Source organism: Hyperolius riggenbachi, chromosome 9 (genome assembly GCF_040937935.1).
Source record: "Hyperolius riggenbachi isolate aHypRig1 chromosome 9, aHypRig1.pri, whole genome shotgun sequence".
In the NCBI taxonomy this organism is placed as follows: domain Eukaryota; kingdom Metazoa; phylum Chordata; class Amphibia; order Anura; family Hyperoliidae; genus Hyperolius; species Hyperolius riggenbachi.
In genome coordinates, this window is record NC_090654.1 from 134,632,912 (window position 1) to 134,649,542 (window position 16,631).

Sequence of the window (16,631 nt, forward strand, 5' to 3'; positions counted from 1 at the left end):
TAGTCTCATTGTTCATCAGAGTGTTTTAACAGAAAGGCTATCTTGTGGTTAATTTCAGTATTGCATTCATTTAGTTGAAAAGGTTTTTGTTCCATATATCCAGTGTCATGATCCACACTATCTAGTGGTCTATAATAGTATTGCACTTCAAAAATGGGTTATTTTCTATTTTCAAGTACAGGATCTTCTCAAAAAATTAGTATATTGTGATAAAGTTTATTATTTTCTGTAATGTACTGATAAACATTAGACTTTCATATATTTTAGATTCAAATACACACAACTGAAGTAGTTCAAGCCTTTTATTGTTTTAATATTGATGATTTTGGCATACAGCTCATGAAAACCCAAATTTCCTATCTCAAAAAATTAGCATATTTCATCCGACCAATAAAAGAAAAGTGTTTTTAAAACAAAAAAAAGTCAACCTTCAAATAATTATGTTCAGTTATGCACTCAATACTTGGTCGGGAATCCTTTTGCAGAAATTACTGCTTCAATGCGGCGTGGCATGAAGGCAATCAGCCTGTGGCACTGCTCAGGTGTTATGGAGGCCCAGGATGCTTCGATAGCGGCCTTAAGCTCATCCAGAGTGTTGGGTCTTGCGTCTCAACTTTCTCTTCACAATATCCCACAGATTCTCTATGGGGTTCAGGTCAGGAGAGTTGGCAGGCCAATTGAGCACAGTAATACCATGGTCAGTAAACCATTTACCAGTGGTTTTGGCACTGTGAACAGGTGCCAGGTCGTGCTGAAAAATGAAATCTTCATCTCCATAAAGCTTTTCAGCAGGTGGATTGCCTGATTGCCTGATTGCCTCCATGCCACGCCGCATTGAAGCAGTCATTTCTGCAAAAGGATTCCTGACCAAGTATTGAGTGCATAACTGAACATAATTATTTGAAGATTGACTTTTTTTGTTTTAAAAACACTTTTCTTTTATTGGTCGGATGAAATATGCTAATGTTTTGAGATAGGAATTTGGGGTTTTCATCAGCTGTATGCCAAAATCATCAATATTAAAATAATAAAAGGCTTGAACTACTTCAGTTGTGTGTAATGAATCTAAAATATATGAAAGTCTAATGTTTATCAGTACATTACAGAAAATAATGAACTTTATCACAATATGCTAATTTTTTGAGAAGATCCTGTATAGTCCACGGATGTTTAAAGTGCATATATTATAGGAAGAAATACAGATGTAAAACAGATAAATACGTCCTACCTTAAAAAACATCTTTTCACAATTTCATGAATTAGCTAAAAACAATTTAAATTAAAATCCACATTAAGACCATTCTGATGCATACAGTTCAATTTAATAATCCAGTTCATTTCAAGTTTGGCTAGATCTCCATCTTGATTATTACCTCTCCAGTTACTAGTCACTTGATCAATAGCTGAAAAAAATAAGTCCTCTAGGGTTAGAGGACAGATACAGAGTGGTCTAAAAAGCCATTCTAATATTTTTCACGTGTTCATATGTTCTCTCCCCGAGTGCCCTCGTGGTAAGCCCCACATATTGCAAGCCACAAGGGCACTCAAGGAGATATGCCACCATTTTTTATTCACAGTTCAAAAACTTTTTATTGGAACATTTTCTCTGTTAGTATTAGTGAAAATGGTGGTCTTTCTAGCCACTTTTGTACAATGCTTACATGCATGACAAATGCCGCACTTATGAAACCCATTAAAATCTGCAATGCCTCCTGAAATGTGTCTTGGAATGTCTATCGCACTTCTAGTAAGCAGATCTTTCAAATTCGGTGCCTTCCTGAAAATAACACTTGGTTTCTCGGGCAGCATACACGCTAGTTCTGGATCAGCCCTCAAGATATGCCAGTGTTTTTGTAGGAAATGCTTATTTTCTCTATGTTGTATGCTATAGTCAGTAATCGACATCCTTTGGTCAGTCACCACTTTATGTGTCTTGTCCTTACAAATGAGCTCTCTCCTATCTTTAGTTTCCACTACACAGCGAATTTAATCAACCTCTTCTTTAGTATATCCCTTCTCCACAAATCTATTGGTCAACATATCTGCTTCTGTATTGAAATCCTCCATTTGCGTAGTTTCTGTATACCCTGGTTGGGTTTCCCCGGTCTTGGGAATTTCAGTTTATTTGGTTGCCGGTATTTCTTAGGAATCCACCTTGGGCCTTTTGGGGTTGGTCTACTTGGTGGCTTCATAGGACATGGGGCAGGTGTTTTGGGGACATCTACAGGGGTTTCCTTTTTATCCTGACGGTTCACAATTTTACCTGACTGCCATTTATATGCTACTTTCTTTTTATAATAAATGTGGTCCCCTACATATTTCTTCTGCTTTTTAATTTTTATTTCTTTGTCTATTCCTTTCAGATAGTATTGCAGATCTGAAGAAAGTTTTTGGTAGTCTTCTAGCCCTTTGTATGGGTCTAGTTTTGTTCTGGCCTCATCAATCTTTTTATTCATTTCCACCAAACGCCTCCTATTTCCTTTGAATAAAAGAGCAATAAGCTCTCTTCCACACTTATTCAAGAAGTCAAGCCATTCCTCATCAGAGATACATTCTTGTTCATTAGGAATAAAGTCCCAGCGCAACCTCCTTGGGATAACACCCTCTTTGCCCTGTCTCTCTAAAGAGACAATGTCCCACCAGAGGGCAAGTTTTTTCTCACATGTAAAACTAAAATGTTGGAACGGAGATTCTAAGCAGTCTTCCACCTTTTCCTCATACTTTTGAACCTGTTCCTGACCTGTTCTAGGTCAATATTCCAGTTTTCCAAAAATTCAAATACATCCACAGCAATATACAAATAGGGATAAAATTATAAAATAAGCAAAAAGTAAAATTTGGGGAGATGCAGCCTCACCATAGGATAAAGGCAAGATAATTAGATAGAGGCGCCCAAAATACAAGGTCCTCTTCAACAACCTTTGCAGGCGTGCCAAGGATTAATCCTTCTCTCCTCCACAGATAATGTAATATAGCACCACGGCGCCAGGGATTATGCTGAGATAGGTACACATATACACTCCAATCCACCTCCAGAGATCCCTCCTATAGCGTGGATGCCTGTAGTGCAGCCCAAGAAACGAAAACCAAGGGATTCTCTCAGTGGATAGAATTTAAGGCAAGTTTATTCGTAAGTCAATCATAAAAACAGGCTTATAGACAGATCACTTACATAGCAAGGGTCCTATGTAGGACCCTCTCCGGCTATTTTCGCTTCCCACCCTTGTGGTACTATGCAAACAGTATCGATCTCTGGTGCATAGCCCGCTCTCGTCCCGACTAGTTTTGGCCTTCCGCCGTCATCAGGGGATATGAGAGTGGGCGGGCTAAAGCACATACATATATATTATATTTACCGGAAAGTACTGTACTTGAGGTTGGCGGCCATACTGCTTCCGGTGACGTCATTGGAACGCAAATGCGTTCCACCAGAATAAGGAAGTGAAGTACGGTGCGACGTTATGGTCGCACTGCAGTATAAAAATAAAAATTTGATAATGCAACACTACGTTTGCACTGGTTGATGAACAAATCTGTATAGAGAATGCGCCGCTACCATCGCAGCAGATTTGTAAGTGGAAACTGCACAGGTCACATCAAATTTTATCCCATATGCCGGATTGCATCAGTAAATACAAGTTAAAGGTTAAAAGCAACGTAATAACAGTTTCATCATTATCAAAATAAATACATATATCAATAAATAAAATCCCAATGAAAAGGGGACATATAGTCCAAATTCTTTTCATAGTCTCATTATCCATCAGAAAGTGTTAACAGAAAGGCCATCTTGTGGTTAATTTCAGTATTGCATGGCCTTTCTGTTAAAACACTTTTCTTGGGTTGCACAGAGCTGCACTACAGGCACCCACGCTATAGGAGGGATCTCTGGAGGTGGATTGGAGTGTATATGTGTACCTATCTCAGCATAATCCCTTGTGTCATGGTGCTATATGACTTCATTGTGTTGTTGCTCCCAAGATTCTCTTAGACAACCTCTGAGGTCGTCACAGAGCAGCTTTTATTTGTACTGACAGATTAAAAACAGGTGCACTCTAGTCATTGGCACTCATCAGGCAATGTCTATGGGCAACTAACTGCACTCAGACCAAAGGGGGCTGAATAATTACGCACACACCACTTTGCAGTTATTGATTTGTAAAAAAATGTTTGGAATCCTGTATGATTTTTGTTCCACTTCTCACGAGTACCTCACTTTGTATTGGACTTTCACGTGGAATTCCAATAAAATTGATTCAGGTTTGTGGCAGTAATATGACAAAATGTGGAAAATTTCAAGGGGGCCGAATACTTTTGCAAACCACTGTATATTTCAAAGTTTCTAGAAAAACGTTAAATTCAGTAATTCAGAAAATTAGAATATTGTAAAAAGGTTCAGTATTTGTTTATATTTCAGCAATTCACAGTGATGTGAGAATGTCAATTTTGTGTAATTTTACACAGCAATATAAAATACAAGCTATACTAGAGATGGGAGTGTGGAGAGACAGGTAAAGGGAATGGCAGAGGACATTTGGGCACTGCCATAGACCGTAATGTGAATTACGGCTACAGTGGCGCTCAGTCAGTAATTTGGGCGCTGACAAAAGATGGAGCCCCAAATACAATGGAAACAATGCAATTCAGCCACCAGCAATAGCTGGAAGCCAAATTGTATCTTACCCCCAATGTACGGCTCTTTGGGTGAGGAATAGTAATTAACACCACCAGAAAAATTTGCCACACCAGGGTGAGCCATTTTTTCTGCTTCACCCTGCACTCAAACTTCCATTTTTACATGAACGTGGAGTGAGGTTACTTACAAAGAAGCCTAAATATGCTGCTAAACAAAATGAGATTTAAGTATGTAGTTCTAAGCCATGCACACAGCCTGCAAATACATCCTTTAGGCACCAAAGAGTCTCGAGAAGTGACTTTTCTAAAATAGCATTTTGTATCAAATGCACGTGACTCAAAATGATGCAGAATTCTTCTGTGTTCTCCGCTTCGCCTCCCCTGGTGCCCATTAGCACAGTTTTATTAGTCGGCTGCTGTCAAATACTCTGTTCTGGAGTGCTTGAGGCAGTTAAGAGTTTTGACAGAGCATGCGCAACTTCAAAAACTGCTCATGTTTAGTAAGCGTGATTTAGCCCTATTGCACTGGGTATGCAAGTCAATGAACTGGACATGCTCAGTAAAAGTAATCTCTTGTGCATGTCTTTTTACTTCATGCATGAGCAGTTCCCTTTACTGGACATTACATTTCTGCAACTCAAACATACCCAGTCAATGAGCACTTGTACATGGCTGCAAATCTTTCCACAGTAGAGGATTTCTAAAGCTCTTCTAACCGGCCACCAGAGCAAAAGAGGAAACTGTATACATTATGAGCCTCCAAATTACATGTAAAAACTGGCCATTATGGAAAAAATATATACACTTCAGGTTTGCTGTATAGGACAACTGTAGCGAGAGGTATGTGGATGCTGCCATATTTATTTCCTTTTAAACCATACCAGTTGCCTAGAAGCCCTGCTACAGAATTTGGCTGCAGTAGTGTCTGAATAACACCAGAAACAAGCATGCAGCTAATCTTGTCAGATCTGAGTTTTAGTTGACGCTTAAAAATCCATCATCCCACAAAGCATTACTTCAAAAGAATGTGATCCAAACTTTAGGTAACTGATCTTATTGCATTTATTTCTATATAATATATAATATTCATTTTGTTTAAACTTAACAATCTGCAACTTCATAAACATCCAGCTTAATATTCAGATTAATAAAACAGTGATAAAGCAAAGACATTTTAACTGCCTCAAAATTCTCAAGTTTGGTTCAGCCAGAGTTTAATTTCAATAAATGCAAATCTTATTTTTGGGATTTTTTTTGTAATATTTATATATTTTTAAATAGTAGTTTAATGAAAACTATTCAGGAAAAAGAAAAAAAAAAAGAAAAAAAAAAACTTAAGTGCAAACAATCGCATTTTATATACAACGTCCTGCTAGGTGGTGACACTTCCAATGGCTGAACCAAGTGCCCACTGAATTATGATGACCAGCCACTTTTGAAAAAGGACTGCTGTGTTTAGAATAAAATGTCCAAACACCTAAATTGTTTAGTTAAATTAAATAAAAAGAGCAACATTCTTTAAGCAGAAACTTTATTTTTTTTTCTGGTTTGAGTATTTGATGGCCATAACTGATCCACAATGGAAAACAAATTTTAGAGGTCAAAAATTCCTCTTAAAATAATGTGTACACACAATGCTATTTTGTGAGCTGAACTGATTCAGGCATATGAACTTGTTAAAAGGCAAGAAAAAAAATAGATTTTTTTTTTTTTTATTATTCATGGAATCCAGATGACCATTTTACTAGTGCCACTAGCATCCTGACCATCATGGAGACATCAGACCTGACTAATCAGGTTCCATGTTCTTGCACCTTGCCGTAAAATGGCTTGCATATTTTACAATGGGCAAAATGGGAATACCAATCAAGCTCACAAGTTAGCGCAATCTAGTCAGGGTCTAACATATGCTGGAATAAAACGCTGGAAATTAACCAGAATGTGAAAAAAAAATGGGCTCAGTTGAATTCCAAAAAATTTCAGAGAAGTACACAAGAAACAGTTAAAGAGTCCTGAAATGAACTGATTTTATTCAAGTGTGCGTCATGCATCAAGGAATCCGCACACATTCTAAAATTTAAGACTCAATGCGTTTACTTGGGCGGATGAAAATACAGCTGGTGGAGAACCGCAGGACGATTCAGTAGATAAAGATAGACACGCAAAAAAAGTTGAAGGAAAAATTAGTTGGCTTAAGATGGCTGCTCTTTTCTAGAAACAGGAAAAAAACATTTTACTTACAAAAATAACCCTCTCTCGAACCCTCATTTAGTTTATGTATGTTTTTTGTTATTTTTTTTTTTAAATAGTCCTCTTTTCTCTTGTTGCTGAAGACGGTCTCAACTGCTGGTAACAGAACGATCTTCTAGAATATTGGGTTCCTACAGTACCAGGAACAAGGGTTTCTTTTGCTGGGGCCAACCCTCTTTCACACAAAAGCCGGTATATCCAAAGTGCAAATTTGCCAAGCAGAGTGCCCGCTTTCCAGGAAAACAAACAAAACTGGGCAAAAGAGGACAAGCGTGGTTTCTTAAACTAAAGTCCTAGAACTTTAATAAAAAGCTGAAAAATGTCTAGTTAGTAAAGTACAGCTCCCACCCCACTGCTCTGAGGAAAAGGGGTGTTGGAAAGCTCCACGCCAAGAAAAGTGGGATGTTGGGGGGAGGTAAAGCCGCTGCTCATGATGGTATGCACTGTACTCGATCGGGACCCTCTTCATCATCATCTGAGCTGTCAGAGGTGCTGGGGGAATCATCAGAGTCAGCATCAGCTGTGGCCTGGTCTCTTCTCCTCTGCGGAAAAGCAAGAGATCAACAAGTCAGCAAAAAGATATGTTACCGGTATTTTAAGGAGTCAATCTATATCGCAAATGGATTCACCTATGGCTTTCATATACTGCTTTGTTATTCTGGCTGTGAGAACTGAGCATTAGTGATAATCAATGATGCGCTAATAAAGTCAACATGCAGGCAAATTGGAAAAAAAAAAAAAAATTCAACTGTACACAGCTTGGGATTCAAAAATGAATCAAAAACATCAGCAATTGCATCTGTGTGACCAATTTCCAAGCTGCATAAAATTTGCACCTGGTTCAGGATCGGTTGGGAGGGGGCGTGGCTAGGGTAAGGTATCGGCAAAGTGAGGGTTTGAGTGAGAATGGGGTGGGGTTTAGCAATAGTAAAATATACCAATATTTTAATATCCCTCCCCAATAGTAGAATATTGGTTAATTAACTTATATTCTACTAGCGACTAATTCTGGTGCCAATATTTCCACGGGGTCCATTTGCATGTATGCAAAATGACAGCTATGTAGTGATGCACTGCATGGTGCAGCATAGTACCAGTATTGGTACATCACCTGCTTTTTCAAGATGTCATAGATCACTTCTCTCAAATTATGTATGCTAAGCTTTACAGTGTACCTGAGGCGACATGTGACACGATGAGGTAAACTTGTATGTAAAGTAAAAAAGCCTTTTGCTGCCTGAAAGTTATTTTGCAGGCATGTAAGTGACAGCTTCTGTTGGCAACTTGACAGGGATTTAGTAAACCTCACTAATAAGCAAATCACAGCAATAAAAGTTTTCCTGGCACGATACAATTTCTGAGGGCAGGGGAGCGATAGAAAAAGGTGTTCAATAAAGGATTGACTCGCACACCAGAAATGCGTAAATGCTGAAGTCTGTATTCAGTATCAGAGTTACAAACATATGTACATAAGCCAGAGTAGAATACATAAGCATCCAGCAAGAAAAAAAATCCTAAGGAGTCACTATTAGACAAAATCTGCAAGGCAGCACATAAAGCACAAGTGACAACATGGTATAAGTGGTACAGCATACAATACGTTCAGTTGTACAGTGACTTCAAGATCTATATACCCTGACAGCGCATTGTTTCGGGGTGACCATTCGTCAGAGGGTATATACACACACACACACACACACACACACACACACACTAGTCATCATAATTTATATATACAGTAATAGCTGTGCTTCGTCCACAAAAATGAAATAAACCGATCAAAAAATAGTTACTTGTGCTGCTTCAATAAAGCAGTCCCCATATTTTTAAAGTCAGATATACATATCTGATTGTGACTGTATAAAGGTGTACACAGGAATCTTTAATATATACTAAATAACATCTATGCTGTAAGAATGAAGCCTGATGTGTAGCTGTGTCACTAACAGAGATGGTCAATAAGATGGAAATAATTCTGCATTGATGCTGATTTATGCAAATGTATGCACTCCCTTTGCTCATGAAATCAAATAATTTGAGATGTTAAAATTTGGTTTGGTGACTACGAATTAAAGGGTACCTGAGACGGATGAAAAGAAAAAAGTTTTATACATACCTGGGGCTTTCTCCAGCCCCCTTCAGGCCAACCAGTCCCTTGCTGTCCTCCTCCGCCATCTGGATCTTCTGGATCTTCTGCTAAGAGTCCTGATAATTCAGCCAGTGAGTGCAGTCCGGCCACGTGCCACTTCCACAGCTACAGCTACAGCTAAGAGCGATCTGCACCTGCGCAATAGTGCTGTGCAGGTGTAGTACGCTCCCGGCGGCGGAGTGTGTGCATGCTCACTACGCCCGACTGGCTCAAGTACCTGGACCCATAGCAGAAGATCCAGGTGGCGGAGGACGACTGCAATTAGCTGTAATTAGCCTGAAGGGGGGCTGGATGAAGTCCCAGGTATGTATAAAACTAATTTAATCTTTCTCAGGTTTAATTTAAATTACACAGTAGTACTATACCCTACATATGCACTCCCCACAGAGCTGCAGGGAATTCACTGAGAATGTTGTGCACATTGAACACAGAGTGTTGTCTATCACCCATAAACCTGGTTCAGATTGTGCATGAAGAATGTGTAATAGAGGAAGACTCTCCTTATTCCCCTGCAGAGTACCTGCACATCACTCTTACATGCACCCACAGTTACATTGCCTAGGGCCTGATAGATGTTCTTTGTTCCTGCCTAAAATTCCTAAGCGTTGGCAGTTAAGGGCTCGTTTCCACTAGTGCGAATCCGCATGCGGGCACTGCACGCGGATTCGCATAGGCAATGTCAGTGGATGGGACTGTTTCCACTTCTGCGGGTGCGGCAGCGTTTTTTGAAGCGGCAGAAATCTGCACGGCAGAGCCGTCAGATTTCGCGTGCAGAAGGAATGTGCACGAATCGCCGCTAATGTATCTTAATAGGGAAATCGCATGCGGGGTGACCATGCGTTTGACGCGAAATCGCATGCGATTTCGCATAGGTAATAATGTTAATTTACACCAGCAGTGACATGGTTAAATTCGCACATACCTTACCTATGCGGAATCGCATACGAAATCGCGGCAAAAACGCATGCGGAATCGCACCCGCATGCGATTTCGTCCGCGGTGGAATGCAGGCGATTCCGCACCGCACTAGTGGAAACGAGCCCTAAGAGATGAATTTCACGTTACATACTTTCAATCAACAAAATCGAGTCGAGGTGTCGGAGTAATCCTAAACTGAGGAGTCGGAGTCGATGTATTTTTGTACCGACTCCACAGCCCTGGTAAAAAATTCAATATACTTTGTAAATGTTTAAATAGTAAATAAAACCATGGGCTATCTAAAAAAAAAAAAAGTCATTTTTAATAGGAGGAAGATAAACACATTTGTTTATCTCAGTTATTTTCACCTTGATCCGAAGTTGATCCGAAATAAACTTTTACTCATTGCATAATTGTATTCCTGTCATATAGTTTATAGGGCATTCCTCAAGCCAAATACTTTTTTTTGTTTTAATACTCTAATTCCCTATAAACTAAGTAAGCCATGCCCACAGTTTCTCAAGGGCTCAAGTAGCAAGGGCTTATGGGAGCTCAGTCTGGGCAGGAGGAGGAGGTGATTACTAGCTAGAGATTTCAGAGGCAGAGGGGAGGAGAGAGGGGAGTCAAGTTTTCACAGGCCGAGGGGAGGAGATGCAGAGCCTTTGACTGTGTGTAATGACGACAAGCAGAACATGGCCGCTCATTGTATCACAGGAATAAATAAACTGTTGAAGGAGTTTGCAGCTAGATTTGCTGTGTAAACTATCTAAACTTCAGATAAGTTTTATAGACAAGTTACTTGTTAGTTTTTCATCTCAGATCCGCTTTAAAGGATACCACAACCGAATGGTTGTGGTAAAATTGATTGCTGGACTGTGTAGGGGGTGATGAGAGCATACCTGCATTTCCTCCCGCCCCCCTCCGTCTGCCGCCGTTCATACGTTATACACTCCGGTGTGCGGCGACTTGCTTGACCTGTGCCCCGGACATACTGCGCCCTGTGTGCGCAGTATGTCCTTCCCCCTTCGCTTCTGGCCGGCGCATAGTGCCAGGCTCAGAAGCACGCTGTCCCCTTTTTGCTGCATGTGCGCTCCATTACACCGAGCGTCACATGATTAGCATGTGACGCTCGGTGTAATGGAGCGCACACGCAGCAAAAAGGGGACAGCGTGCTTCTGAGCCTAGCACTATGCGCCGGCCAGAAGCGAAGGGGGAAGGACATACTGCGCCCTGTGTGCGCAGTATGTCCGGGGCAGAGGTCAAGCAAGTCGCCGCACACCGGAGTGTATAACGTATGAACGGCGGCAGACGGAGGGGGGCGGGAGGAAATGCAGGTATGCGCTCATCACCCCCTACACAGTCCAGCAATCAATTTTACCACAACCATTCGGTTGTGGTATCCTTTAAGCAATCCAGCACAGTTTGTGTGGTAGAAACAGTTGAACAAAGCTAAAATTGCAAGGATTTCAGCCAGTGCACACATTGCAATGTGTTCCAACATGCAGCATCTAGCTCCCTACAGTCTATAGAGACCAGTTCCCTGAAAGCTTCAATTCTCTGCACAGAAGGATGGACAGCAACAATGGCCTCAATTCACTAAGCAGTTTAGAATAATCTACAGATGGTTTTTAGTCTACTAATGGTTTGGTGTAATGTTTTAGACCAGGTCTAACATTCAGTAATTACACAATTCACAAAAGCAAACATGAGTTACCACGCCCACTTTTTCTGACAGATTAGACCAGCTGATTTCTGTTGGTATAGTAATTCTGTGAGGTATTTTAGATGTGACGATGCAACCGTTTAAATTCATTATGCAGAAGTTTAATTGTATGCAGAGGAAAGCTCATCAAAGGAGAAGGATGTCAGTCATAGTTACTCGTTTGTGAATTGCATCTTTTCATCATTTTCCCTGCTTTACCAACCTAATTACCAAATGTTTTAGACCAGGTCTAAAAACAGGTCTAAAGAAACATTTGGTAATAGTGAATTCCCTTTTGATGCAACTGACCAAACCATCAGTAGACTAAAAACCATCTGTATACTAGTCTAAACTGCTTAGAGAATTGAGGCCAATGTAGGTTTCCTTCAGGCTGTGTCCACTTTTCCTAAAATCCTTTAAGTTCATACACTAATGATGGACAGAACAACCATCTTCCCAGTTCAGATCACACAGAAAATGCAATAGGTTATGTTAGAATTTACCTGCTGATCTAACTGACAAACTTTGCGAATACACCTTTTCCAGGTGCAATGTATGCCAAGCACTTGTTTGCAATTGGACATGCTGGAAAAATAAAGCCCAGCCACTGTTATTTACCAGGGCAGCTTGTTTGCACTCTCCCTCACTTCTCACCATGGAGCAGAACATGCATTTAATAGGTTGTACTAATGCTTAAAGGGAATCTGAACTGAGTAAAATTAACACTAGGTAAGTGTGGGGTAAGAACGGGCAGGTACTGTAAGGTGCACGCCACAAGTAATACTGATGTGTCCCTTAGCAATGGAAAAACCTTCTCAAATAATATATTAACTGTGGCACGAAAGGGGTGGTGTACCTTATTAACTGTAATGCATGTAGAAAGTAATATGTTGGATGCACTACGAGACCACTAAGGGCTAGGATTGCAGAGCATTATTGTGGGGCTTCAAATGTTAACTGCCCGAACACCTCTAACATGGCCAGACATTTCCGGTCGAGTCACGGTGGTGATTTAACTCATTTTTCCTTTCAGGGGTTGGAGAGGGTCCATTTGGATAGTAAGGGTGGTGACTGAGAAAAATGTTCTGGAACATGAAGAGAGATGGATTTTTAATTTGGGCACTAGGGAACCCAGAGGGCTTAACTACAGATGGGATGTGAATGTTTGTGTGAACACCATCCTGGGCTTGGGTGTGATGTCCAAGGACTGGTCTCTCTGGCACTTGCTTTGGTCTAGGGCCTTTCACATGTGTTTATATTTATTTCTGTTCTCTAGGACTGTTAAGGATACGATGTTTGCACCTTGCTTATTTGTACTTTTCTTCCTTCCCCCCCGCCCTCCTTTCTTCCCTCCACCCTCCATTTTCCTATCCCTCCTCCCCCCCCCTCTTTTTCCTTTGGGGGTTATGTTAATTAATCGATAGTAGGTTGGCCCCCACTATCATCATGGTGTCTTTTTAAATGTAATTTTAATGTATGTTTGTTTGTTTGTATACAATATGCTGGAGCCTACTACTCTACCACCAGGGGCATTTCCCTTTAATCATGTTGGTCACCTGTTTGAGTGTGGTGGTTAGGGGGGTGTAGTCTCCAGGTATTTAAGATCCTGTGTGATGTATCACATTAGCTACGACTAAGGACCCGGTGGGGTCAGTAACACATCAGTTTGCATGCTGTTCTATTTTTCTAAGATGATTTAATAAAAAAGGACTGGTTTTAACCTATGGAAGGAGTGCGGAGGAATCCTTTTGATTATCTCTACTGTCTCAGGGCTGGCTGCCCTTGCTCCAGCACCCTTCTGCACGGTGCATGGCACTTATATTTGGGTGAGGTTGAGCTGTTACTTTTTGTTCTTTGATACATGAGTTAAGAAACAGTTGCAGTAGTCTTTGGAATAAATTGGAGGATAATTATAAAAGAATGCATCACTTGCACACACAAAAAAAAAAAAAACAACAAACAAACAAAGGAGGCGGACGTGTCAAGGACAATGGTCACACGTGGTTGAAAACAGAAAAGGCGACCTTAATGCATTTTCTTCTCAGCCATTTTGTTTTGACACCTTACCAGCCCAAAATGCTTAGCTTCTACCAAGGTAGGAGATTAGGAGGAGAAACGAAAACTACCCCTCTCCCAAACAAAAACAAAAAATGAATTATGTTTCCAATTGAAGAAAAGCCAACTATTCTAAATAACGGCTTTGGAACATGTCACATTAGGCAGTTTGTTTGTCATATTGCTGTCATCTGCGCGTCCAATTAGGCGCAGCGTGTGCATATCTCTAGTGGCTCTTTAATTATACACAAATCAGAGAGGCAGCAATGTTTTCACACGACAAACAGCCCACACATGTGCCAATTAAAAAGCCAAAAGCGTCATGGACAAAATCTTTGTGCCTGATGGTGCCGCTAGAACTCTGCTCCAAAAATCCACTACCCTTACATCGGGCCCTGTCAGAGTAGAGCTCTCTGGTCAGGACACAACAACTGCTAGAAGACTTTAATGGCTGGCACAGGACTGTGCTCCCTGCTACAAAGATTACATCTATAAACATCTCCCCCCCCCCCCCCCCCAAAGGGCGAAGATCTGTACAAGGTTTGCACAGCCTTGGTTAAAGAGAATCTGAAGCGAGTATAAAACTCGCTTCTTCTCTTATATTCAGCAGAGGCATGTGTGCCCCTGCTAAACCGCCGCTATCGCGCCACACAACGGGGGTCCCTTACCCCCCAAATCCCCTCCGTCCTTGCCGGGGATCTCTTCCGCATTGAGGCAGGGCTAACTGCTGCAGCCCTGCCTCACGCGCGTCTGTCAGCACGTATCTCCGCCTCTCCCCCGCCCCTCTCAGTCTTCCTTCACTGAGAGGGGCGGGGGAGAGGCGGCGATGCGCCGCTAATAGACGCGCTGTGAGGCAGGGCTGCAGCCGTTGGCCCTGCCTCTAGGAGCAGCAAAATGTACAACCAAGTTGGTCGTAGATTTTGCAGGGGGGGGGGGGAATTGGGGATTAAGGGACCCCCGTTGTGCGGCGGTTTAGCAGGGGCACACATGACCCTGCTGAATATAAGAGAAGAAGCAAGTTTTTTTACTCGCTTCAGTGTCTCTTTAAAGACCTCTTGCTCAAAGATGAAACAGGCTGCACTGCAAACTAATGCTGGATATGCACGGTAGACAAAAATTCAAGAAGGCTGCACAAAATGACAGACTGTTCGGTAGTTCCATCCACATGTGAGTGTGTTGTCTGACAATAGCTTATGCGCAGCTCTACCCATTCTTTGTTGATCAAGGGGTTGTGAGAATGTTTGAAATAGTTTTTTCAGTGATCAGGAAATGGTTGCCATTTCACCTTATGACGAAATAAGCCAAAGTACCAATGCGCCAATTCAGCAGTTGGAAGAAAATGCCTTGGTTGCTTGTGGTGTGAGACATCAGATTATGTTCTCTAAGTAACATTTTGCAGCACCTGCTCAGAGTAAAGGATGGTTTGGCACTCACCCTGCGGTGTCCTCTCTGTCGCAGATGGTGCATTAGAAACCATAGCATATGGTTATCAAACAGGTCAGCATGGTGTAGACTGTCCTCATCTCTTTCTCGTTTATTCTTTTTAATAACCTAAAGGAGGAAAGGAAATACTGTAAGCTTTGCAGGGCTGGAGACGGGAAGAAAACTGCCATTTCAGAATCAGCTTTATTTGGCAAGTACGACAGATGTAGCACCCAGAATCATTAGTGGTACTCTATAGGCAGAATGGAAAATGCACCTGAACACATAATGGAAATTTCCAAATATACAGATCCCTCCCTCCCCCCTTACATAACATAAGCTGTAAATGGTGGCTCAGTATCTAGAGCAGGGTTCTCAAACTCAAATTCAAAGTGGGCCGAAATTGTACACTGGGACCTTGTCGCGGGCCAACCTCAATGTCTACTGGCCACCTTTCCTCCCTTATAAAGTTCCCAGGGGTCTAATGGCCCCCCCTTCAGCTCCTATACAGTTCCCTGGTGTTTAGTGGTCCCCTCCCCTATACAGTTCCCTGGTATCTAGAGGTCCCTACCCTCCCATATACAGTTCCATAGTGTTTACTTATTTCACACATCTCCCACATATGGCTTCCCTAGTGTTCTAGGGCTTCACCGCCAATATAGCTTCCCTGGTGGTCTAGAGTGGGCCAAACATAATGCAAAGTGGGGACACCCTTTGAGGGCCAAATTTGAAAGCTCCAAGGGCCAGATTTGGCCCGCGGGCCGGAGTTTGTGTATGATCCAGAGGGTCTTTACTCCCCCACCATCTCACTGGCTCATACCTCCCCCCCCCCCCTCTTTAAAGCACTGTAGTCTTTAGTCTAACCACCCCCAACTTGGTCCTGCTGTCAATTGCCCCATGCAATGCAGAGTGCGTACATAATGGTGAAAAAGAGGAGTACCACTCCAAAATGTCTTAGGCCTGGGACCCACTTGGAGCACTTTTGCAGCGATAGGCAAAGCTTTACTCCAGTGGATTCCTATTGGGGGTGGTTTCACAAGCATTTTTGGAGCAACCGCATCAGTAGCTACACTGATGCAATCACTCTGGGAATTGCTGCACTTTTGCAATTCGCTAATTTGCTGCAAATCTATTCAGCTAATCAGCTATTGCTGCAAATCGTTGTAGTGGGTCCCAGGCCCCATCCCTAATATTTATATTATGCACCTACAACAGACTGCTGTAGCAGGGCAGCCGACTCCCGTGGTCCATTGCAGTATGAAAGCAGGCTTCAATGGACCGCGGGAGCTGGCTGCCAGACTACAAGAAGGACCGCGGGAGCCGGCCGCAATGCTACATCAGACCGCGGGAGCCGGCCGCAATGCTACATCAGACCGCGGGAGCCGGCCGCAATGCTACATCAGACCGCGGGAGCCTGCCGCAATGCTACACCAGACTTCAGGTGCCGCCCGCAATGCTACACCAGACCGCGGGAGCCGCCCGCAATGCTACATCAGACCG

The 16,631-nt window shown here is 42.1% G+C and overlaps 1 protein-coding gene across 2 annotated transcripts in view; it reads right to left on the reverse strand.

Moving 5' to 3' along the window:
- Positions 1-6,149: 6,149 nt before the first annotated feature.
- DCAF8 (DDB1 and CUL4 associated factor 8) overlaps positions 6,150-16,631 on the reverse strand; it is a 124,019-nt gene continuing 113,537 nt past the window's right edge. For both annotated transcript variants that reach the window (XM_068253546.1, XM_068253547.1), the window contains 2 exons: positions 15,144-15,260; positions 6,150-7,427 (listed from right to left, as the gene is read on the reverse strand). In XM_068253546.1, coding sequence (XP_068109647.1) covers positions 7,314-7,427; positions 15,144-15,260 — 231 coding nt within the window. In that variant the 3' untranslated portion in view covers positions 6,150-7,313. The remainder of the gene's footprint in view (positions 7,428-15,143; positions 15,261-16,631) is intronic.